General features: G+C 49.6%; 2 protein-coding genes across 4 annotated transcripts in view; one reads left to right on the top strand and one right to left on the bottom strand.

The window, feature by feature from the left end:
• Positions 1 to 4,349, bottom strand: part of pmvk (phosphomevalonate kinase) — a 27,717-nt gene extending 23,368 nt beyond the window's left edge. Inside the window, exons 1-2 of the mRNA XM_085978500.1 lie at positions 4,219 to 4,349; positions 1,944 to 2,007 (exon numbers count right to left, since the gene is read on the bottom strand). Of these exons, the coding sequence (XP_085834626.1) occupies positions 1,944 to 2,007; positions 4,219 to 4,298 (144 nt within the window). The 5' untranslated portion in view covers positions 4,299 to 4,349. The remainder of the gene's footprint in view (positions 1 to 1,943; positions 2,008 to 4,218) is intronic.
• Positions 4,350 to 14,011: 9,662 nt separating this feature from the next.
• ilf2 (interleukin enhancer binding factor 2) overlaps positions 14,012 to 24,128 on the top strand; it is a 41,063-nt gene continuing 30,946 nt past the window's right edge. The window contains exons 1-3 of one of the 3 annotated variants that reach the window (XM_085978497.1): positions 14,012 to 14,152; positions 19,272 to 19,328; positions 19,426 to 19,468. In XM_085978497.1, the coding sequence (XP_085834623.1) occupies positions 14,148 to 14,152; positions 19,272 to 19,328; positions 19,426 to 19,468 (105 nt within the window). In that variant the 5' untranslated portion in view covers positions 14,012 to 14,147. The remainder of the gene's footprint in view (positions 14,153 to 19,271; positions 19,329 to 19,425; positions 19,469 to 24,128) is intronic. The other 2 variants (XM_085978495.1, XM_085978496.1) reach the window with 2 other exon arrangements.

The following is a 24,128-nucleotide window of genomic DNA, read 5'->3' as shown; positions in this document are numbered from 1 at the left end:
AAATTGCAGCGTTGTCCAAGTGGATTTCTCTCTCTCTTGCCTGAGTCAGAAAGTCGTGGGTTCGGTCCCACTCCAGAGACTTGAGCACAAAATCCAGGCCAACGTTTCCAGTGCAGTGCTGAGGGAGCGCCGCACTGTCGGAGGGGCGGCACCGAGGGAGCGCCGCACTGTCGGAGGGGCGGCACCGAGGGAGCGCCGCACTGTCGGAGGGGCGGCACCGAGGGAGCGCCGCACTGTCGGAGGGGCGGCACCGAGGGAGCGCCGCACTGTCGGAGGGGCGGCACCGAGGGAGCGCCGCACTGTCGGAGGGGCGGCACCGAGGGAGCGCCGCACTGTCGGAGGGGCGGCACCGAGGGAGCGCCGCACTGTCGGAGGGGCGGCACCGAGGGAGCGCCGCACTGTCGGAGGGGCGGCACCGAGGGAGCGCCGCACTGTCGGAGGGGCGGCACCGAGGGAGCGCCGCACTGTCGGAGGGGCGGCACCGAGGGAGCGCCGCACTGTCGGAGGGGCGGCACCGAGGGAGCGCCGCACTGTCGGAGGGGCGGCACCGAGGGAGCGCCGCACTGTCGGAGGGGCGGTACCGAGGGGAGCGCCGCACTGTCGGAGGGGCGGTACCGAGGGAGCGCCGCACTGTCGGAGGGGCGGTACCGAGGGAGCGCCGCACTGTCGGAGGGGCGGTACTGAGGGAGCGCCGCACTGTCGGAGGGGCAGTACTGAGGGAGCGCTGCACTGTCGGAGGGGCAGTACTGAGGGAGCGCCGCACTGTCGGAGGGGCAGTACTGAGGGAGCGCCGCACTGTCGGAGGGGCAGTACTGAGGGAGCGCCGCACTGTCGGAGGGGCAGTACTAAAGAGAAACTGTTTCCAGTGGCAGGAGGGTCAGTAACCAGAGGAGACAGATTTGAGGCAATTGGCAAAAGAACCAGAAGGGAGAGGAGGAAAGACTTTTTTTACGCAGCGGGTGGTTAGGATTTGGAACGCGTTGCCTGATAGGGCGGTGGAAACAGATTCATAAGCAGCCTCCATAAGGGAATTGGATAAATACTTGAAGGAGAAAAAAAATTGCAGGAATATGGGGAAAGAGCCGGCGCGGACTCGATGGGCCAAAGGGCCTCCTTCTGTGCTGTACTATTCTAAGATAGAAAAATTCAGAGGAGCACGGCATAGAAACATAGAAGATAGGAGCAGGAGTCGGCCATTCGGCCCCTCGAGCCTGCTCCACCATTTAATGAGATCATGGCTGATCGTCCAAATTCAGTACCCTGTCCCTGCCTTCTCCCCATATCCCTTGATCCCTTTAGCCTTAAGAAATATATCCAACTCCTTCCTGAATATATTTAATGAATTGGCCTCCACTGCTTTGTGTGGTAGAGAATTCCACAGGTTCACCACTCTCTGGGTGAAGAAATTCCTCCTCATCTCTGTCCTAAATGGCTTACCCCTTATCCTTAGACTGTGACCCCTGGTTCTGGACTCCCCGACCATCGAGAACATCCTTCCTGCATCTAGTCTGTCTAGTCCTGTTAGAATTTTATAAGTTTCAATGAGATCCCCTCTCATTCTTCTAAACTCCAGCGAGTATAAGCCCAATCGTCCCAATCTCTCCTCGTATGTCATTCCTGCCATCCCAAGTATTAGTCTGGTGAATCTTCGCTGCACTCCCTCCATGGCAAGAACATCCTCCCTCAGATAAGGCGACCAAAACTGCACACAATGCTCAAGGGCACAGTAGGATCGATGGAATAGGGAGATGTTAAATGTGCTGCCCTGTGGGTTGGTGCTCGAGGGTTTTAACGTGGTATGAAGCTGCTTTTAACAGGGGCAGAGGGGAGGAAGGGGTCGAATCGGAGCAGGGCAGCAGGACGGTTGAGAGAACGAGGAAGAGTCGAGACAGGTGAGTGAAGAAGCATGCACCGTGTGGTGGGCTGAGCCCCTGCGAGCGTACCTTGGCGTAGTGCTCCTTAATGGGCGCCGACAGTCTCAGGATGGCACAGTTTTCAACTCCCAACCTCCAAAAAAAAACACACAAGAAAAAGTCACGCACCCGTTATCACTGCCAACAAACCAGAACCACTCTCCCAGAGGGTCAGCGGGTAAATAGGAACAGGAGGAGGCCATTCGGCCCCTCGAGCCAGTTCCGCCATTCAAAGAGATCACGGCTGATCTGCGATTTAACTCCATCCACCCGCCTTTGCCCCACATCCCTTAATACCTTTGGTTAACTAAAAGCTATCAATCTCAGATTTAAAATGAACAATTGACCCGGCATCAATTGCCGTTTGCGGAAGAGAGTTCCAAACTTCTACCACCCTGTGTGTGTAGAAGTGTTTCCTAATTTCACTCCTGAAAGGTCTGGCTCTAGTTTTGAGGCTCTGCCCCCTAGCCCTGGACTCCCCAACCAGCAGAAATAGTTTCTCTCTATCTGTTCCACTTAATATCTTCAAAACTTCGATCAAATCACCCCTTAACCTTCTAAATTCCAGGGAATGCAACCCTAGTTTGTGTAATCTTTCCTCGTAACTTAACCCTTGGAGTCCGGGTATCATTCTGGTAAACCTACGCTGCACTCCCTCCGAGGCCAATATATCCTTCCTACGGTGTGGTGCCCAGAACTGCTCACAGTAAGGTTGGAAAACAGCCGGGGGTTCCCGCTCCCGATCAAGATCCAGCGAATCCTAATGGAAAGAGCGTGCGGGTGGCGGTGGCTGAGGCCGGGGTCAGGGGTTTGTGTGACGCACGCCACAGTCGAATATCACCACCTCCCACAGTCCGGTAAGGCCGACGCCCACGGAAACAGTATCCCGATGAGAGGAAAGAAGGGATTCATTTTTTTAATACAGTATTATGATTATTTAAAAGGGCATTTTAGAAATTCCTGGTTGATGGGATGCCCGCCGGCACCCAATGCAGCCCCCGAGGGGAAAGTCAGTTACAAAAGACATTTAATAGAAAGTCGGTGACAAAAAGATGCACGGGTGGCGGCCGAGGCCGGGAGTTAGCGTGATGCCCCCCCACGGTCGAGTATCCCTTTTTTCCCACAATCCGCGTGAAGCGGCAGGGAGGGGCGCGGCGCCCATGGAAAGCAAGAGCGCAGCCACTGAGAAGGGGGGGTGGGGGGAAACTCAGTCACAAAAAGAGACCAGGAGATGGTGTGATGCCCACCAGTCGAATATCCCCTTTACCCACACAGTCCGCGGGTGGGGGGTGACGTGACGCCCATACAAAACCCAGAGGGGGAATGTCGGTCACAAAAAGAGACGCGTGGGGCCGGGGGGGGGGGGGGTGGGGGGAGCGGCTGAGGCCAAGAGTCAGGAGATAGCGTGATGCCACCCAAGGTCAAATATCACCTTCCTTTTTCCCCTCCCACAGTCGGCGTGTAGTGGCAGAGAAGGGGGTGGGGGGAGGCCCATGGAAACGTCTTATGGGGGGGGGGGGGGGGGGAAGGAGAGTCGGTCAAAAAGGGAGACCACGAAATTGTGAGATGCCACCCACACAGTCGAATATCCCCTTTACCCACAGTCCACGGTGGGGGGGAGGGGGGGTGACGCCCATACAAGGCCCAGAGGGCAGGAAAGTCGGTCACAAAAAGAGACCTGCCGACAGCGGGGCTGGGGGAAAGAGGCCAGGAGATGGTGTGATGCCCTCCACAGTCGAATATCCCCCATTTTCCCTCCACACAGTCCGCAGGACGGGTGGAGAGGGGGGTGGGGTGGAGTGGTTGTGGTGGTAAGGCCCATAAAAGAACCTAGAGGGCGAGGAAAGTCGGTCACAAAAAGAGACCAGAAGATGGGGTGATGCCCCCAACAGTCGAATATCGCCCAACCAACCAACCCAAACACAGTCTGCAGGGAAGAGGCGGGGTTGAGACCCATACAAAACCCAGAGGGCGGGAAATTGGTTGGTGACGTAGCAAAGAAGTCAGCCACAAAAAAGAGACCAGGAGATAGTGTGATGCCCCCAACAGTCGAATATCCCCCAACCAACCAAAACACAGTTTCTACAGGGGAGAGGCGGGGTTGAGACCCATACAAAACCCAGAGGGCGGGAAATTGGTGTGGGGCGGAAGAAGTCAGCCACAAAAAAAGAGACCAGGAAATAGTGTGATGCCCCCCCACAGTCGAATATCGCAGGTTTTTTGTTTCCCGGGGTGAGGCCCATACAAACCCAGGGTGGACAGTCGGTCGCCAGAGGAGAGGGTGTTTATTTGACGGGCCACTGACCGGCTATGCAGCGAGTCGGCGATGAAATCTTTGCCCGCCTTCCTCTTGCCGCTGAGCAGCAGCAGCAGCGCCGGCGCCATCTTGGTCAGGGGGGCCGCACCACTTCAGCCCCTGGGAGGGGTGTCCGCGGCCAGTGCTCAATCACAAACACCCACAGCGGCAGAGTTCAACCCCCACTCGGTGCAAAAAAAACCCTCTTATAACTGTTTCATCCCAAATATGGCCAATCACCGCCCCCTCCCCTCCCCAAACCCCAGCTTGACAGGTTTATTGTGGCTCCCGCCACCCCTCTTTTCCCAATGGCACAGTCTGCAGGGGCGCGCGCCGCCATAAACGCTCCGGCCAGCTCCCGCTCTCATCGGCTCACCCGGAGATTCGTTCCGCCCGCAGGCTGAACAACAACAAAAAAAGAAAATAATTAAATTGCGTTTTGCAGAGGGTGAGGGTGGAGCTCTCCCCGGTGTCCTGGGGGCCCAATATTTATCCCTCAGCCAACATCACTAAATAACAGATTATCTGAGTCATACCTGGGATGGCAGGAATGACGTATGAGGAGAGATTGGGTCGATTGGGCTTATACTCGCTGGGGTTTAGAAGAATGAGAGGGGATCTCATTGAAACTTATAAAATTCTAACAGGACTAGACAGACTAGATGCGGGAAGGATGTTCCCGATGGCCGGGGAGTCCAGAACCAGGGGTCACAGTCTAAGGATAAGGGGGAAGCCATTTAGGACAGAGATGAGGAGGAATTTCTTCACCCAGAGAGTGGTGAACCTGTAGAATTCTCTACCACAGAAGGCTGTGGAGGCCAATTCATTAAATATATTCAAGAAGGAGTTAGATATATTTCTTAAGGCTAAAGGGATCAAGGGATGGGGGAGAAGGCAGGGACAGGGTACTGAATTTGAATGATCAGCCATGATCTCATTGAATGGCGGAGCAGGCTCGAGGGGCCGAATGGCCTACTCCTGCTCCTATCTTCTATGTTTCTATTATCTCATTGCTGTTTGGGGGAGCTTGCTGTGCGCAAATTGGCTGCCGCGTTTCGCACATTACAACAGTGACCGCACTTCAAAAAGTACTTCATTGGCTGTAAAGTGCTTTGAGACGTCCCGAGGTGGTGAAAGGCGCTGGAAAAAATGCAAGAGCTTTCTTACGTAGTTTAAACTCATTTCCCCGGTCCTCTCCCCATCTGTCAAAGTGAAATAATCTGTCAATAGGGACCTAATCCAGCTCTTTCATTATTTAATAAACCTCGATCAGGTCGCCTCTAAGTCTACACTGCTTTAGAATCATTAGTCCCAGCTCCTTAAGCCTATCTGAGTGGCTAAGGTTCTTTAAGCTGGGAATCGTTCCTGTTTAATGTGGATTAAATGCATAAAGTTTAATCCACCTTGCTACTAATCTGCATCTATCACAGGCTGCTGATAGCAGCACGCCCTCATTGAGGATTTATCACCAGTTTCAGAACATCCCTTTCCAAACTGAGATGCTGAGAGCTTGTTTCCCCTGGCTGGAGAGTCTAGAACCAGGGGTCACAGTCTCAGGATAAGGGGTCGGCCATTGAGGACTGAGATGAGGAGGAATTTCTTCACTCAGAGGGAATTCTTTGGAATTCTCTGCCCCAGAGGGCTGTGGATTCTCAGTCTTTGAGTATATCCAAGACGGAGATCGATAGATTTTTGGACTCAAAGGGATCGGGTGGGAAAGTGGTGCAACATATTTCTTTATTTTGTCACCACACTGACTGCAGCAGTTCAAGAAGGCGGCTCACCACCACCTTCTCAAGGGCAATTAGGGATGGACAATAAATGTGCTATATAAATGCAAGTCTTCATTCTTTCTTTCTTTCATACAGCACCTTTCACAACCTCAGGATGTCCCAAAGCGCTTTACAATCAATGAAGTACTTATTTTTTAAAGTGTAATGTAGGTTAAGTTGTGTAAAATGTACTTGTTCATGGAGACGTCTTCTTTTGAAATCCGTGTTTTACTTTTTCCTCCATCCCTCCTCAGTTGATTTTTTTTTTGCAGTTGAGATCTTTCATTATAAATATGTTTTCATTTTTCTGTCATTCTCTTCCCCCGAGTGAGCTTCCTGTATCCAATAAAAGAAAGATCTGCATTTCTCCAGCGCCTTTCACCACCTCAGGACGTCTCAAAGCGCTTTACAGCCAATGAAGTACTTTTTGAAGTGTGGTCACTGTTGTAATGTGGGAAACGCGGCAGCCAATTTGCGCACAGCAAGCTCCCACAAACAGTAATGTGATAATGACCGGATAATCTGTTTTAGTGATGTTGATTGAGGGATAAATATTGGCCCCAGGACACCGGGGAGAACTCCCCCTGCTCTTCTTCCAATAGTGGCCGTGGGATCTTTTACATCCACCTGAGTCTTATCCGAAAGACGGCGCCTCCGACAGTGCCGCGCTCCCTCAGTACCACCCCTCCGACAGTGCGGCGCTCCCTCAGTACCGCCCCTCCAACAGTGCTGCGCTCCCTCAGTACCGTCCCTCCAACAGTGCAGCGCTCCCTCAGTACTGCCCCTCCAACAGTGCTGCGCTCCCTCAGTACCGCCACTCCGACAGTGCAGTGTTCCCTCAGTACTGCCCCTGCGACAGTGCAGCGCTCCCTCAGTACCGCCCCTCCGACAGTGCGGCGCTCCCTCAGTACCGCCCCCCCGACAGTGCAGCGCTCCCTCAGTACCGCCCCCCCGACAGTGCGGCGCTCCCTCAGTACCGCCCCTCCGACAGTGCGGCGCTCCCTCAGTACTGCACTGGGAGTGTCAGCCTAGATTTTGTGCTCAAGTCTCTGGAGTGGGACTTGAACCCACAACCTTCTGACTCAGAGGCGAGAGCGCTACCATGCTATATAAATGGAAGTCTTTTTGTACCTCGATGGGCATTGATTTATCTCAGCTGAATACATCAGCATATAAGTTTAATCCATTTAGCTATATATATTTTTTAAAACAGGGGTTCCTTTAATGTTCAAGGCAATGAATAGTTGTGCCGTACAGACTCAGCATGTCCCAAGCTCAGCCCACGGGGCTGTACCAGGACCACAGTTGTGCGCGTTGAAGCAATTGCTTGTGAAGCACTTTGGGATGTTTGTGAATGCTGTCATCAAGCAATGTATGATTGCAATGTTCTGACGAAGGGTCATCGACCTGAAACGTTAACTCTGTTTCTCTCTCCACAGATGCTGCCTGACCTGCTGAGTGTTTCTGGCAATTTCTGTTTTTAATTTCAGATTTCCAGCATCCGCAGTGTTTTGCCTTTGTTGGAGGGGGTGAGGATCGTTCCCTTTAAGAGTGAAGCCCATTCAATAGAGTGGTGTGTGAGGATCTGTCCCTTTAAGCGTGAAGCCCATTCGATAGAGGGAATGAGGATCTGTCCCTTTAAGAGTGAAGTCCATTCAATAGAGGGTGTGTGTGTGTGTGTGTGTGTGTGTGTGTGTGTGTGTGTGTGTGTGAGGATCTGTCCCTTTAAAAGTGAAGCCCATTCACTAGAGGGTGTGTGTGTGTGTGTGTGTGTGTGTGTGTGTGAGGATCTGTCCCTTTAAGAGTGAAACCCATTCGATAGAAGGGGATGTGTGAGGATCTGTCCCTTTAAGAGTGAATCCCATTCAATATAGGCTGTGTGCGTGTGTGTGTGTGTATGAGGATCTTTCCTTTAAGAGTGAAGTCCATTCAATAGAGGGGTGTGTGTGTATGAGGATCTGTCCCTTTAAGAGTGAAACCCTTTTATAGAGGGTGTGTGTGTGTGAGGATCTGTCCCTTTAAGAGTGAAGCCCATTCAACAGAAGGGGATCTGTGAGGATCTGTCCCTTTAAGAGTGAAACTCACTCAATAGAGGGTGCGTGTGTGTGTGTGTGTGTGAGGATCTGTCCCTTTAAGAGTGAAGCCCATTCAATAGAGGGTGTGTGTGTGTGTGTGAGGATCTGTCCCTTTAAGAGTGAAGCCCATTCAACAGAAGGTGTGTGTGTGAGGATCTGTCCCTTTAAGAGTGAAGCCCATTCAATAGAGGGTGTGTGTGTGAGAGGATCTGTCCCTTTAAGAGTGAAGCCCATTCAATAGAGGGTGTGTGTGTGAGGATCTGTCCCTTTAAGAGTGAAGCCCATTGAACAGAGGGTGTGTGTGACGATCTGTCCCTTTAAGAGTGAAGCCCATTCAATAGAGGGTGTGTGTGTGAAGATCTGTCCCTTTAAGAGTGAAGCCCATTCAATAGAGAGTATGTGTGTGTGTGTGAGGATCTGTCCCTTTAAGAGAGAAGCCCATTCAACAGAAGGTGTGTGAGAGGATCTGACCCTTTAAGAGTGAAGCCCATTCAATAGAGGGTGTGTGTGTGAGGCTCTGTCCGTTTAAGAGTGAAAACAATTCTCTCTCCACAGATGCTGCCTGGCCTGCTGAGTGTTTCCAGCATTTTCTGTTGTTATTTCAGATTTCCAGCATCTGCAGTATTTTGCTGTTGCAACAGAGGGTTTGTGTGTGTCCCTTTAAGAGTGAAGCCCATACAATAGATGACGAGTGTGTGTGTCCCTTTAAGAGTGACGCCCATAGATGATGTGTGTGTCCCTTTAAGAGTGAAGCCCATACAATAGATGATGTGTGTGGGTGTCCCTTTAAGAGTGAAGCCCATACAATAGATGATGTGTGTGTGTGTCCCTTTAAGAGTGAAGCCATACAATAGATGATGTGTGTGTGTCCCTTTAAGAGTGAAGCCATACAATAGATGATGTGTGTGTGTCCCTTTAAGAGTGAAGCCCATACAATAGATGATGTGTGTGTGTGTCCCTTTAAGAGTGAAGCCCATACAATAGATGATGTGTGTGTGTGTCCCTTTAAGAGTGGAGCCCATACAATAGATGATGTGTGTGTGTCCCTTTAAGAGTGAAGCCCATACAATAGATGATGTGTGTGTGTCCCTTTAAGAGTGAAGCCCATACAATCGATGATGTGTGTGTGTGTGTCCCTTTAAGAGTGAAGCCCATACAATAGAGACCAAACGCAGATTGGGCGACCGCTTTGCGGAACACCTCCGTTCAGTCCGTAAGGGTGACCCCGAGCTTCCGGTCGCCTGTCACTTTAATTCACCGCCCCATTCCCACTCGGACCTCACCGTCCGCGGCCTCTTGCATTGTTCCACGGAAGCTCAGCGTAAGCTCGAGGAACAGCACCTCATCTTCCGATTAGGCACTTTACAGCCTTCCGGACTCAATATCGAGTTCAACAATTTCAGATCATAAGCTCGGCCCCTATTACATTTTTACTTATATTTATTATCCACCCCTTTGTTTTGGGTTTTCCCTCCCCCCCCCTTTCTTTTTTTCTCTCTCCCACATGGCAGCTGTCTCCCATTCTGCCAGCGCATTTCACACCTCATCTAGAGCCGTCTTTTGTCTCCACTAGTCCGATCACCATCTCGTCTGGTTTTGAATACCTCTTAATGTCTCTTCACTTCTTTTGTTCTCTCCCAGCCCTGCCTTTCGATCTATTTCATTTCCTTTCCAGTTTTGAAAAAGGGTTTCGACCCGAAACGTCGACTCTAATTTCTCTCCACAGATGTTGCCTGGCCTGCTGAGTTTTTCCAACATTTTCTGTTGTTATTTCCCATATACTAGATGATGTGTGTGTGTTTGTGCCCCTTTAAGAGTGAAGCCCATACAATAGATGATGTGTGTGTGTCCCTTTAAGAGCGAAGCCTATACACTAGATGATGTGTGTGTGTCCCTTTAAGAGCGAAGCCATACACTAGATGATGTGTGTGTCCCTTTAAGAGTGAAGCCCATACAATAGATGATGTGTGTGTGTATGTCCCTTTAAGAGCGAAGCCCATACAATAGATGGTGTGTGTCCCTTTAAGAGTGAAGCCCATTCAACAGAAGGGGATGTGTGAGGATCTGTCCCTTTAAGAGTGAAACTCACTCAATAGAGGGTGCGTGTGTGTGTGAGGATCTGTCCCTTTAAGAGTGAAGCCCATTCAATAGAGGGTGTGTGTGTGTGTGTGAGGATCTGTCCCTTTAAGAGTGAAGCCCATTCAACAGAAGGTGTGTGTGTGAGGATCTGTCCCTTTAAGAGTGAAGCCCATTCAATAGAGGGTGTGTGTGTGAGAGGATCTGTCCCTTTAAGAGTGAAGCCCATTCAATAGAGGGTGTGTGTGTGAGGATCTGTCCCTTTAAGAGTGAAGCCCATTGAACAGAGGGTGTGTGTGACGATCTGTCCCTTTAAGAGTGAAGCCCATTCAATAGAGGGTGTGTGTGTGAAGATCTGTCCCTTTAAGAGTGAAGCCCATTCAATAGAGGGTGTGTGTGTGAGGATCTGTCCCTTTAAGAGTGAAGCCCATTGAACAGAGGGTGTGTGTGAGGATCTGTCCCTTTAAGAGTGAAGCCCATTCAATAGAGGGTGTGTGTGTGAAGATCTGTCCCTTTAAGAGTGAAGCCCATTCAATAGAGGGTATGTGTGTGTGTGTGAGGATCTGTCCCATTAAGAGTGAAGCCCATTCAATAGAGGGTGTGTGTGTGAAGATCTGTCCCTTTAAGAGTGAAGCCCATTCAATAGAGGGTGTGTGTGTGAAGATCTGTCCCTTTAAGAGTGAAGTCCATTCAATAGAGGGTGTGTGTGTGTGTGTGAGGATCTGCCCTATTAAGAGTGAAGCCCATTCAATAGAGGGTGTGTGTGTGAAGATCTGTCCCTTTAAGAGTGAAGTCCATTCAATAGAGGGTGTGTGTGTGAAGATCTGTCCCTTTAAGAGTGAAGTCCATTCAATAGAGGGTGTGTGTGTGTGTGTGAGGATCTGCCCTATTAAGAGTGAAGCCCATTCAATAGAGGGTGTGTGTGTGAAGATCTGTCCCTTTAAGAGTGAAGTCCATTCAATAGAGGGTATGTGTGTGTGTGTGTGAAGATCTGTCCCTTTAAGAGTGAAGCCCATTCAATAGAGGGTATGTGTGTGAGGATCTGTCCCATTAAGAGTGAAGCCCATTCAATAGAGGGTGTGTGTGTGAAGATCTGTCCCTTTAAGAGTGAAGTCCATTCAATAGAGGGTGTGTGTGTGTGTGAGGATCTGCCCTATTAAGAGTGAAGCCCATTCAATAGAGGGTGTGTGTGTGAAGATCTGTCCCTTTAAGAGTGAAGCCCATTCAATAGAGGGTGTGTGTGTGAAGATCTGTCCCTTTAAGAGTGAAGCCCATTCAATAGAGGGTGTGTGTGTGTGTGTGAGGATCTGCCCTATTAAGAGTGAAGCCCATTCAATAGAGGGTGTGTGTGTGTGTGAGGATCTGTCCCATTAAGAGTGAAGCCCATTCAATAGAGGGTGTGTGTGTGAAGATCTGTCCCTTTAAGAGTGAAGTCCATTCAATAGAGGGTGTGTGTGTGTGTGTGAGGATCTGTCCCATTAAGAGTGAAGCCCATTCAATAGAGGGTGTGTGTGTGAGGATCTGTCCCTTTAAGAGTGAAGTCCATTCAATAGAGGGTGTGTGTGTGTGTGTGTGTGTGTGAGGATCTGCCCTATTAAGAGTGAAGCCCATTCAATAGAGGGTGTGTGTGTGAAGATCTGTCCCTTTAAGAGTGAAGTCCATTCAATAGAGGGTGTGTGTGTGTGTGTGAGGATCTGCCCTATTAAGAGTGAAGCCCATTCAATAGAGGGTGTACTCTTTTGTTGGGTACTTTAAACAAATTTGACTGTAAATTAAACAAACTTCAAATGAAACTTAAACAAATCAAATTAAAATTGTATTGTCCGGGTTGATGATGCACTCCAGTCCCCTCGGCGCCCACCGGTCGCGGAAATACTCAAGCGTGCCGGCGGACACCGCGTGCTCCATCTCCAGGGCCACCCGGGCGCGAACATGGCCATGGAAGAGAGGCAGGCAATCTGGCTGGACGACCCCCTTCAATAGAGGGTGTGTGTGTGAGAGTGTTTGTGTTAGTGTGAGGATCTGTCTCTTTAAGCGTGAAGCCCATTCAATATAAGCTGTGTGTGTGTGTGTATGTGGATCTGTCTCTTTAAGAGTGAAACCCACTCAATAGAGTGTGTGTGTGTGTGTGTGAGGATCTGTCCCTTTAAGAGAGAAGCCCATTCAACAGAAGGTGTGTGAGAGGATCTGACCCTTTAAGAGTGAAGCCCATTCAATAGAGGGTGTGTGTGTGAGGCTCTGTCCCTTTAAGAGTGAAAACAATTCTCTCTCCACGGATGCTGCCTGGCCTGCTGAGTGTTTCCAGCATTTTCTGTTGTTATTTCAGATTTCCAGCATCTGCAGTATTTTGCTGTTGCAACAGAGGGTTTGTGTGTGTCCCTTTAAGAGTGAAGCCCATACAATAGATGACGAGTGTGTGTGTCCCTTTAAGAGTGACGCCCATAGATGATGTGTGTGTCCCTTTAAGAGTGAAGCCCATACAATAGATGATGTGTGTGGGTGTCCCTTTAAGAGTGAAGCCCATACAATAGATGATGTGTGTGTGTGTCCCTTTAAGAGTGAAGCCATACAATAGATGATGTGTGTGTGTCCCTTTAAGAGTGAAGCCATACAATAGATGATGTGTGTGTGTCCCTTTAAGAGTGAAGCACATACAATAGATGATGTGTGTGTGTGTCCCTTTAAGAGTGAAGCCCATACAATAGATGATGTGTGTGTGTGTCCCTTTAAGAGTGGAGCCCATACAATAGATGATGTGTGTGTGTCCCTTTAAGAGTGAAGCCCATACAATAGATGATGTGTGTGTGTCCCTTTAAGAGTGAAGCCCATACAATCGATGATGTGTGTGTGTGTGTCCCTTTAAGAGTGAAGCCCATACAATAGAGACCAAACGCAGATTGGGCGACCGCTTTGCGGAACACCTCCGTTCAGTCCGTAAGGGTGACCCCGAGCTTCCGGTCGCCTGTCACTTTAATTCACCGCCCCATTCCCACTCGGACCTCACCGTCCGCGGCCTCTTGCATTGTTCCACGGAAGCTCAGCGTAAGCTCGAGGAACAGCACCTCATCTTCCGATTAGGCACTTTACAGCCTTCCGGACTCAATATCGAGTTCAACAATTTCAGATCATAAGCTCGGCCCCTATTACATTTTTACTTATATTTATTATCCACCCCTTTGTTTTGGGTTTTCCCTCCCCCCCCCTTTCTTTTTTTCTCTCTCCCACATGGCAGCTGTCTCCCATTCTGCCAGCGCATTTCACACCTCATCTAGAGCCGTCTTTTGTCTCCACTAGTCCGATCACCACCTCGTCTGGTTTTGAATACCTCTTAATGTCTCTTCACTTCTTTTGTTCTCTCCCAGCCCTGCCTTTCGATCTATTTCATTTCCTTTCCAGTTTTGAAAAAGGGTTTCGACCCGAAACGTCGACTCTAATTTCTCTCCACAGATGTTGCCTGGCCTGCTGAGTTTTTCCAACATTTTCTGTTGTTATTTCCCATATACTAGATGATGTGTGTGTGTGTGTGCCCCTTTAAGAGTGAAGCCCATACAATAGATGATGTGTGTGTGTCCCTTTAAGAGCGAAGCCTATACACTAGATGATGTGTGTGTGTCCCTTTAAGAGCGAAGCCATACACTAGATGATGTGTGTGTCCCTTTAAGAGTGAAGCCCATACAATAGATGATGTGTGTGTGTATGTCCCTTTAAGAGCGAAGCCCATACAATAGATGGTGTGTGTCCCTTTAAGAGTGAAGCCCATTCATTCACAAGCCGAAGGGCGCGTTGACGTCACAGACAGACCACGCTCCCCCACCCCCGCGCGCGTGGTAAGGACCGCCCTCGCTGAGTAAGCCGCCTTGTGATTGGCGGCGGCGGCGGCAGGGGGCCAGCCAGCCAATGAGGCGTCGCGTTGGGTAGCGGCGGGAGCGGGCGGTTGGAGTCGGCGTCCATCCCGCTCTTTGTTCTGGCGATTTTTCTACCCGGAGGAAAAGAAGATTAAAAGCGGAGTAAAACCATGAGGTAAAAAATGATTGGCGGGGAGGAGTGAAGCGGGTGGAGGGGGTTATTTACCCCGGGGGGACGAGCCGGGCCCGGGGCGTCGAGTAATGTAGCGGGAGGCGCCGGCCCCGGGCCTCATGGCGCCTCCATTTTGCTGCTTTTTTAAAATAAATCCTTTTTATGTTTTAATTTAAAAACCCTCGGCTAACATGTTTAATCTTCTCTTGCTGCATTCATTCATGTTCGGTGCGTTGAGTTTAATTTCTGCCGCCTTCTCCCAAAATATACAAATTAAGTCGATTTATTGAAGCTTTATATATTTCTGCAGGTTTTTCCCCCTCTTCTGGCAAAAGATGCAATGGTTTCCGCCTCCACTGCCCCCCCCCCCCCCCAGTGGCAACAACTGCACCAGCTGCAAGCACCGGCACGATGGGCCGAATGGCCTCCCCTCCCCCTGAATGGTTCCATCAGCTTTCCGCGCCTCCTAACCCCCCTCTCTTCGCTTTCTTGCAGATGCCTCGGCACCGCCAGGAGCAACATGGCTCTTTCCCTCTTTGTCAAAACCCCCGCCTTGTTTTGGGGGGGAACCCCCTTTCTATTTCGTCTCCATTGGAAATGGCCCCCCTGCTTTTCATTCAGTCTCGCCACCTGTAGTTTTCCCCCCTCCCTTTCGTGGCTTGAGAGTCGCGGCCGGTTTGCGGCACAGGAGGAGGCCGTTCGGCCCTCCGTGTCCGTGCTGCGCCCGCTCCCTCCCCCGGCCGAAAAGCCATCCGGCCGGATCCCATTTTCCAGCTCTTGGTCCGTAGCCCTGTAGCTTACGGCACTTCTACTTTTTAAATGCGATGAGGGTTTCTGCCTCTACCGCCCCTTTCAGGCAGTGAGTTCCAGACCCTCCTTACCCCCCCCCCCCCCATCACCCGCTGGAAAAAAGTTCGAAGGTCGGCCCCTTGAGCCTGCTCCGCCATTCACTAAGATCATGGCTGATCATCGACCTCAACTCCACTTTCCCGCCCGATCCCCATATCCCTCGATTCCCCGAGAGTCCAAAAATCTCTCGATCTCAGCTTTGAATATACTCAATGACTGAGCATCCACAACCCTCTGGGGTAGAGAATTCCAAAATCCCTCTTGAGTGAAGAGGTTTCTCCTCATCTCAGTCTTAACTCTCCTCTAATCCTTCTACCAATTACTTTAAATCTCTGCCCCCTGGTTATTGACCTCTGCTAAAGGAAAGAGGTCCTTCCTCTCTACTCTATCTCAGAAATCACAGAAACCCCACAGTGCAGATAGAGGCCATTTCGGCCCATCGAGCCTGCACCGACACATATCCCACCTGATCCCCGTAACCCCTACACCAACACATATCCCACCCTATCCCCGTAACCGCACGTATTTAATCCCCCTAACATTAAGGGTCAATTTATCATAGCCAATCAACCTAACCCGCACATCTTTGGACTGTGGGAGGAAACCGGAGCACCCGGAGGAAACCCACGCAAACACGGGGAGAATGTGCAAACTCCACACAGACAGTCGCCCGAGGCCAGACTCGAACCCGGGTCCCTGGCGCTGTGAGGCAACAGTGCTGACCACTATGCCACCGTGCTGCCCTATCTAGGCCCCCTGATAATTTTATACACCTCAATTAAACCTCCCCTCCGCCGCCTCCTGTTCTAAAGAAAACAACCCCAGCCGATCCAATCTTTCCTCATAGCTAAAATTCTCCTGTCCTGGCAACATCCTCGTAAATCTCCTTTTTTGTTCTATAAATGGGGTGCCCAGCACCGTGCTCTAACTATGTCATAACTTGTGTTTTGCCCAAATTTATTAACTCTTATGTCCCCATTTATAAAACTCTAAATGCTGATCATTGAATGATACAGCACAGAAGGAGACCATTCAGCCCATCGTGCCTGTGCCGGCTCTTTGAACGAGCTCTCCAATTAGTCCCATTCCCCCCGGCTCTTTCCCCGTAGCCCTGCTAATTTTTCCCCTTCCAAGTATTTATCCAATTCCCTTTTGAAAGTTACTATTGAATCTGCTTCCACCACCCTTTCAGGCAGCGCGTTCCAGATCACAACAACTCGCTGCGTTAAAAAAAAAAAAATGTTTCCTCATGTCCCCCCTGGTTCACCTTAAATCTGTGTCCTCTGGTTCCCGACCCTCCTGCCAGTGGGAACAGTTTCTCTCCCTCTGACCAGACCCCTCATGATTTTTGAACACCTCTCATCAAATCTCTTGACCGTCTCTGTTCTAAGGAGAACAACCCCAGCTTCTCCAGTCTCTCCGTATCACTGAAGTCCTGCATCCCTGTGTGTTTTTTCCCTTGCACTTGTCCCTCTGGTTGTTTTTAATTGAAACACAAGTTGAATGAATGAAAATAAATTTGGAATAGGAAAAAAAAGACTTGTGCCATTCGACATTTTGAATATTTCACCAGTGTAATGGAGGCCAAATCCTTGGGGTTTTTCCACAGTACAACTTGCAGTTTGGGGGAGTGACCATGTTGGAGCAAGGAGTTTCCATTTATTTCGATGGTCTGTTTTCATCCCTGACTTAGAAATGTTTGTGAAATTGTCCCTGCTTTAGTGTCTCCATTGACTCTGCTTTTCTTGATTGCATTCCTACTTTTTCTCTCGTAGAAATTCCTGTGTTAAGTGTTTCAATGTTAGCATTTCTTAAGCACTGGGGTAATGCAGTGAACTTTCAACTCTGGCTTCAAGTCCAGCCCAGACTTGCAGTATGATGGAAGAACCTGCCTTTAGATACGGCCTTTCACGTCTTCATAATGTCCCTCTTCAAAGCTTTTACAACCAATTAAATAACTTTGAAGTGTAGTGACTGCAGCCAGTAATTGAGAAGATCCCATGGCACTATTGGAAGGAGAGCAGGGGGGAGTTCTCCCCGGTGCCCTGTCCGATATTTATCCCTCAACCAACATCACTGAAACAGACTGGGTCATTTATCTCATTGCTGTTTGTGGGAGCTTACGGTGCACAAATTGGCTGCTGCTATTCCCTGCATTACAACAGTGACTACATTTAAAAGCCTCTTAACGCACTCGATTTCCATTGCTCCACCATTGGCGGCCGTGCCTTCAGCTGCCTGGGCCCCCGAGCTCTGGAATTCCCTCCCTAAACCTCTCCGCCTCTCTCTCTAAGACGCTGCTTAAAACCGACCTCTCTGACCCAGCTTTGGGTCACCTCCTAATATCTCCTTCTGTGGCTCGCTGTCAAGTATGTGTCTTGATAATCGCTCCTGTGAAGCGCCTTGGGACGTTTTATTAAAGGCGCTATTTAAATGCGAGCTGTTGTACGTGTGTGATGTCCTAGTAGAGAGAGCTATTAAATTAACCTGTCCAAGTCGCAAGCTTGTTCTCAAAAAGTAATGGAATCTCACAAGTCTTCAGTAAACTGCAGCAGGAGTCGGTCTGCATGCACATAAGAATCAGGAGCCGGATTTGGCCCCTCGAGCCTGCTCCGCCATTCAATAAGATCGCGGCTGATCTTCGACCTCCGCTCCACTGTCCCGCCTGATCCCCATATCCCTCGATATCCTTACTAAATGTTGTCGACACCGTTGCACTCATTTTCCATGGATGGGGAGTTGCCTGCTTGTGTCCACCACAACCAGCCTGTGAATTTTTGCTTTCTCTTTGCAAATTGGACTGCTCCGAGGCTTCATTGTGACTTGTCACAGTGGGGATCCGCATCCAAGTTATGCTGCACAAGGACTGATCGAAGGCAGAAAGGCACCCTGGCTTCTATTGCAACATGTAAAGGACCAACCCTTGGATCGGGTTGGCTTGGCCTTTTGGTCGTTTTCCCTCCAGATTTGGTGTTTAGCCCTTTCTACTTTCATCAGATCCATTGTCTTTTTATTTCTGTGTGCCATTTTCATGCTTAAAAGTTATCCAGTTGTTGTACCTGCTGGTGATGCTCTCAAAGATCAGCACTGGTGTAGAGAGAGTGTATGAGCTAAAGAGACGGACCAGGTACTCGATGGAGCAGGTGTGGGTGGTCAGTACTGGCTCTGAGGGCCAGGTGCTTTTAATATAAGCGGCAGTTTTAATATTTATCATTTTTAGGGCATTGTTACTAGGATGCGGAATGTCCTCGCAGAAACCTTGGTGGAAGCAGCTTCTGAAAGGGGAGTGGGTAAATAGTTGAATAGGAAAAGGTATGGTCCCGAGTGGATAGCTCTTAGAGTACAGGCACGATGGGCCGAATGGTGTCCTCCTCCTGTACTGTAAAACTGAAGGATTCTATTCTATCAACCCCCAATCAAGATGATGCTGAGGAAGACTTGCCGCCTGTACGCTTTGGGAAGAGTTATGTGTGTTTCTATCTCGAAACGGGACATTAACCGCTCCTGCGATAGTTTAATCAGTAAGGACAGTGTTGTAAGGGAACAGCTCCGGCCAGAAAGTCCCAGGTTCAGTTCCTGCCCTCTGGCGATGGCCACGATCAATTGGAGCAGCGTGGAGAGGGCGGGGGGGAACCAGACATCACTGCCAATTCTGACCTCTGTCCATTGATCTCCAGTGGAAAGTGCTTAGTCAGGATTAGCTGTGATGCCTTTTATTGTCAGAGATGTTCAGTTGACACCATCTACATAAGGATGACTTGGGTGAATGCAGGAGGGTACCTTTAGAAGGCGAGTAGATTACCTTAAAGAGCTCTTGACTATAAACCGACATTATATGAACTGTGAAGCTAATCGTAGTTATCAGGGATTCATGCAATCGAGCTTTGATTCCAGTCGAGTTTGTGGCCGATGAGATTGGACTGGGTGCTTTTACCAGCATTGTTTTCGTTTTAATCCATCTGTTTCTCTCAATGCTTGGGGTCGAAACGATCTATTATTTGTCCCTGCTGCTGCTGCCTTGTGATGGCGCCATAATTTTTTTTCCTCCCATTTTTTCCCCCCCCATTTGTGAATGAAATGAAGATGCCTTTTGAATCCAGGGCTTGGCTTGTTTCATATTTGGGCATTGGCCACATCCAGGATTCAGGAACTTGGGGACCCACTGCGCCACAGACCACCGCACCGTAACGCCGTTTTCCTCGCGATTGCTTGTTTGCTCGCTTCTAGAGCTTGTGTTTATTTTAACCGCGCCTTCGTATGCTTTCTATTGCAGAGGCGACAGAGGACGTGGTCGTGGACGTTTTGGCGCAAGGGGTGGCCCAGTTGGGGGGTACGTGTCATTAGAGACTCGCTTGTTTAAGATTCTGTGCGCTAAAGTCCAGATTTTATTAATTTGAAACTTTTTTATTTCTTTTTCGCACAAACAGGTTCAGGCCTTTCGTCCCTCACATCCCGTTCGACTTCTACGTGGTAAGTGGCAGAACAACGCGCTCTCTTAAGGCGCTTACCTTTGTTGAGTGCGGACAGCTGTCTTTCTTCAGTGCCTCACCCGTTGGCCGTTGTGTGTTTTGCCCTCAGTAGTGTGGGATGTTTAATAATTGGGGTGAATTTGCACACGAACCCAATCCTGCCCCTCCTCCCCCCCGTTGTCCAATTCCCAGCACGGCTCATTGGGACGGTGATCGGGAGCAGGTTCCTCAGCGGATTTCTTTTTCACCCTCCAGCCCACGGGACAGACCAGTTGCCCCACCTTCCCGGCTGAGGCAAGCGCACGAGAAATCCTTTACCTTCACGTTCCCTTTCATTAGAGGGAAGTTTGTGCTGTGCTGGCATGATCCTTTTGCTATTGACAGAAAGGCCAATGGAATCTTGGCTTTTATTGCAAGGGGGATGGAGTATAAAAACAGGGAAGTCTTGCTGCAGTTATACAGGGTACTGTTGAGGCCACACCTGGAATACTGCGTACAGTTTTGGTTTCCATATTTAAGAAAAGATATACAGGTAGACTATCCTTTATCCGAAAACCCCAGGACCAGCCGTGTTTCAGTTTTGGGAAAATTTCGGATTTCGGAAGGTGCACGAAAACACTTCAGTTTTCAGAGTAATTCGGTTTGCGGGAGTGCGGATGCACTATCCCTTATCCGAAAGGGTGGGGGTCGGCAAGGGTGGGGGTCGGGTTCGGCCGGGGGGTGGGGGTCGTGCGCACGACTTACGCTGAGCGATTTCGGTTTTCAGAAGTCATGCTTTGCGCCACTTTCGGCTTTCAGAGGTTTTCTGGTTTCGGATGTGCGGATAAAGGCTGGTACACTTACGCTGAGCGATTTCGGTTTTCAGAAGTGCGGAAAAATGCTACACTATCCCTTATCCGGCTAGGCCTGTAAGTCGTGCGCCACTCTGGTCATGTCGTGCGCACGACTTACGCTGACCGAAAAAACCTTCGGTTTTTAGAGGGTTTCGGTTTTCGGAAGTCCGGATAAAGGGTAGTCTACCTGTACTTGCTTTCGAGGCAGTTCAGAGAAGGTTCACTCGGTTGATTCCGGAGATGAGGGGGCTGATATATGAGGAAAGGTTGAGTAGGTTGGGCCTCTACTCATTGGAGTTCAGAAGAATGAGAGGCGATCTTATCGAAACATATAAGATTGTGAGGGGGCTTGATCGGGTGGATGCGGGGAGGATGTTTCCACTGATGGGTGAGACTAGAACTAGGGGGCATAATCTTAGAATAAGGGGCTGCCCTTTCAAAACTGAGATGAGGAGAAACTTCTTCACTCAGAGGGTAGTAAATCTATGGAATTTGCTACCCCAGAGAGCTGTGGAAGCTGCGACATTAAATAAATTTAAAACGGAGATAGACAGTTTCCTAGCAGATAAGGGAATTAGGGGTTACGGGGAGCGGGCAGGGAAGTGGACGTGAGTCGAGGTTCGGATCAGCCATGATCCTATTAAATGGCGGAGCAGGCCCGAGGGGCCGTATGGCCTACTCCTGCTCCTACTTCTTATGTTGTGTGCAGATGGCTGAAGAAAAAAGACTCGCATTTCTCCAGCGCCTTTCACCACCTCAGGACGTCCCAAAGCGCTTTACAGCCAATGAAGTACTTTTTGGAGTGCAGTCACTGTTGTAATGTAGGAAACGCAGCGGCCAATTTGCGCACAGCAAGCTCCCACAAACAGCAATGCAATAATGAGCAGATCATCTGTTTTTAGCGATGTATTGGGATGAATATTGACCAGGGTAGGGGGATCTTTTGCATCCACCTGAGAGAGCAGACGGAGCAGAGCCTCTGTTTAATCTCATCCAAAAGGCAGCACCTCTGACAGTGCGGCACTCCCTCAGCACTGCGCCGGAGTGTCAGCCTAGATTTTTTGTCCTCCAGTCCCTGGAGTGGGGAGGGGGGGCTTGAACCCGCAACCTTGTGACTCGGGCGAGAGTGCAATGCACAGAGTCACGGCAGTGGTTAAACCTCGCCACGGTGTATTTGTGACGCTGGACGCCTCGGGTTGTTCTGAACTCCGTCCACCAGGAGTGTCGAGTTGTGTCTGCAACTTTGCAGGAACCTGGTTTTGTGATTGTGCAAAGTTGCTAAACGTTTGGAGGCACCTTAGATCTGCTCTGTAAACTCGATGAATTCAGTGTGCTCTGCCGCCTCCGCACAATACAAACTTCAAAACATGGAAACATCGAAGATAGGAGCAGGAGTAGGCCATTCGGCCCCTCGAGCCTGCTCCGCCATTCAATGAGATCATGGCTGATCATCCAAATTCAGTACCCGGTCCCTGCCTTCTCCCCATATCCCTTGATCCCTTTAGCCTTAAGAAATATATCCAACTCCTTCTTGAATATATTTAATGAATTGGCCTCAACTGCCTTCTGTGGTAGAGAATTCCGCAGGTTCACCACTCTCTGGGTGAAGAAATTCCTCCTCATCTCTGTCCTAAATGGCTTACCCCTTATCCTTAGACTGTGACCCCTGGTTCTGGACTCCCCGTCATCGGGAACATACTTCCTGCATCTAGTCTGTCCAGTCCTGTTAGAATTTTATAAGTTTCAATGAGATCCCCTCTCATTCTTCTAAACTCCAGCGAGTACAAGCCCAATCGACACAATCTCTCCTCATACGTCATTCCTGCCATCCCAGGTATCAGCCTGGTGAATCTTCGCTGCACTCCCTCCGTGGCAAGAACATCCTTCCTCAGATAAGGCGCGTGCCCTAACCTCACCTTCAGGAGTGTCGTGAATTCCACTTGATGATGCGGCCTGACTGCATAATATCGGCTGCACTGAGGGAGTGCGGCTTTGTCGGGCACACTGCCCTGCAGTTAAACCAAGGTGCTTGTTTCATTTGTTCAAAATGGGCATTAAAGAGCCAATGACTCGATCGGAAAAGGAGCGGGCAGTTTCGTTCCTCCCATCAATTAACGTGTGAAAAAGCAGAAATCATTCATTTCATTTTGGTTGTGGAGCCTGTTGGCGCATCAGTGTCAATTTCAAAAGTAATTTATTTAATGTGAGCATTTTGAAATGTTTTGTATGGCGTTCTGTAAAGGCAAGCGTTTCTTGTAGTTAATGGAAAATATCGTGACATGTCACGTACATATCCAAGTACAGTAAACTCTTGTTTAAACGGCACTTAATCATCCGGAATTCTTGAACAACCGGCAAAATAGATAGCCGGTAATCTTGCCGAATCCATCCAGCACTCGTTTTGCCGAGTTAGTCAGTGGTTTTTATGTTTTTTGTTAAAAATAGCCTATCTCTCTGTTATCCAGAATTTTTGATCAACCGGCACCATCCTGGTCCCGTAGAAAGAGTTTACTGTACTTTTTAAAAAAACTTCCCTCCTAAGTTCTTCACTTTCCCTTTTATCCTCCTCCTTTATCATCGAAGTACTTCATCGAATCACAGAAATTTACGGCACAGAAGGAGGCCCTTCGGCCCATCGTGTCCGCGCCGGCCGACAAACAGCTCTCTAGCCTAATCCCACTTTCCAGCTCTTGGTCCGTAGCCCTGGAGGTTCCGGCACTTCAAGTGTGATATGAATCAGTCATTCATGTGGAAATGACTTAAGAAATAATACCGGGCGGCGCTGTCCAGGGAGAGTAAAAATACTCGGGCAAGGGCCCAGCTTGCTCAGGACATTCTTTAACAGGAACTAGTGAAGGACACAACTAGACCTCCATGTTGTAAAACAGTTGATTAAAGCTTTGTTTAACGCTTAGACCAAGTGCCTGGTAGTTTTCTTACGTCAAAGTGCATATCCAAGTACTTTTTAAATGTGATGAGTGCTTCTGCCTCGACCATCCTTTCAGGCAGTGAGTTCCAGATTCCCACCACCCTCTGGGTGAAGAAAGTTCTCCTCAACTCCCCTCTAATCCTTCCACCAATTACTTTAAATCTCTGCCCCCTGGTTATTGACCTCTCTGCTCAGGGAAATAGGTCCTTTCTATCCAGGCCCCTCATAATTTTATACACCTCAATTAAATCTCCCCTCAGCCTCCTCTGTTCCAAAGAAAACAACCTCAGCCAATCCAATCTTTCCTCATCGCTGAAATTCCCCAGTTCTGGTAACATCCTGGTAAATCTCCTCTGCACCCTCTCTAGTGCGATCACATCTTTCCTGTAATGTGGTGACCAGAACTGCAGGCAGTACTCTAGCTGGGGCCTAACTAGTGTTTTATACAGTTCAAGCATAACCTCCCTGCTCTTATATTCTATGCCTCGGCTAATAAAGGCAAGTATCCCGTATGCCGCCTTTAACCGCCTTATCTACCTGTCCTGCTACCTTCAGCAATCTGTGGACATGCAGCTTGCTCCTGCTGTTTAGGTTGCTCAATCCGCCTCCCTTGTCTTGGAGCAGCCATGTCAGCAATTGTATAGCCGGGTCTTTTGGGTTTGTCGGGATCAGGGAGCGAAATTTAACCGTGCAGATTCAGGGGCATGGATCTCCTGGAATCTAAACTAAAACTGCTCATATGATGGCCCAGAAATTCGGGTCGTGCACCTGCACTTGCCTAGCGCGCCGGCCGTTGAGCTGTGGGCCCGCGTGGAATTCCGATCCTGGGCCTGCTCCAGCTGCCGGCGCGCAGTGCTTGCGTATCCCAGGGGCGCAGTTAGTTCGATGCGTCCCCTGGG

This window comes from Somniosus microcephalus, unplaced genomic scaffold, assembly GCF_052327205.1.
Source record: "Somniosus microcephalus isolate GS21.2 unplaced genomic scaffold, FLI_Smic_1.0 unresolved_chr7, whole genome shotgun sequence".
In the NCBI taxonomy this organism is placed as follows: domain Eukaryota; kingdom Metazoa; phylum Chordata; class Chondrichthyes; order Squaliformes; family Somniosidae; genus Somniosus; species Somniosus microcephalus.
This window is presented reverse-complemented; position numbering and strand designations above follow the sequence as displayed.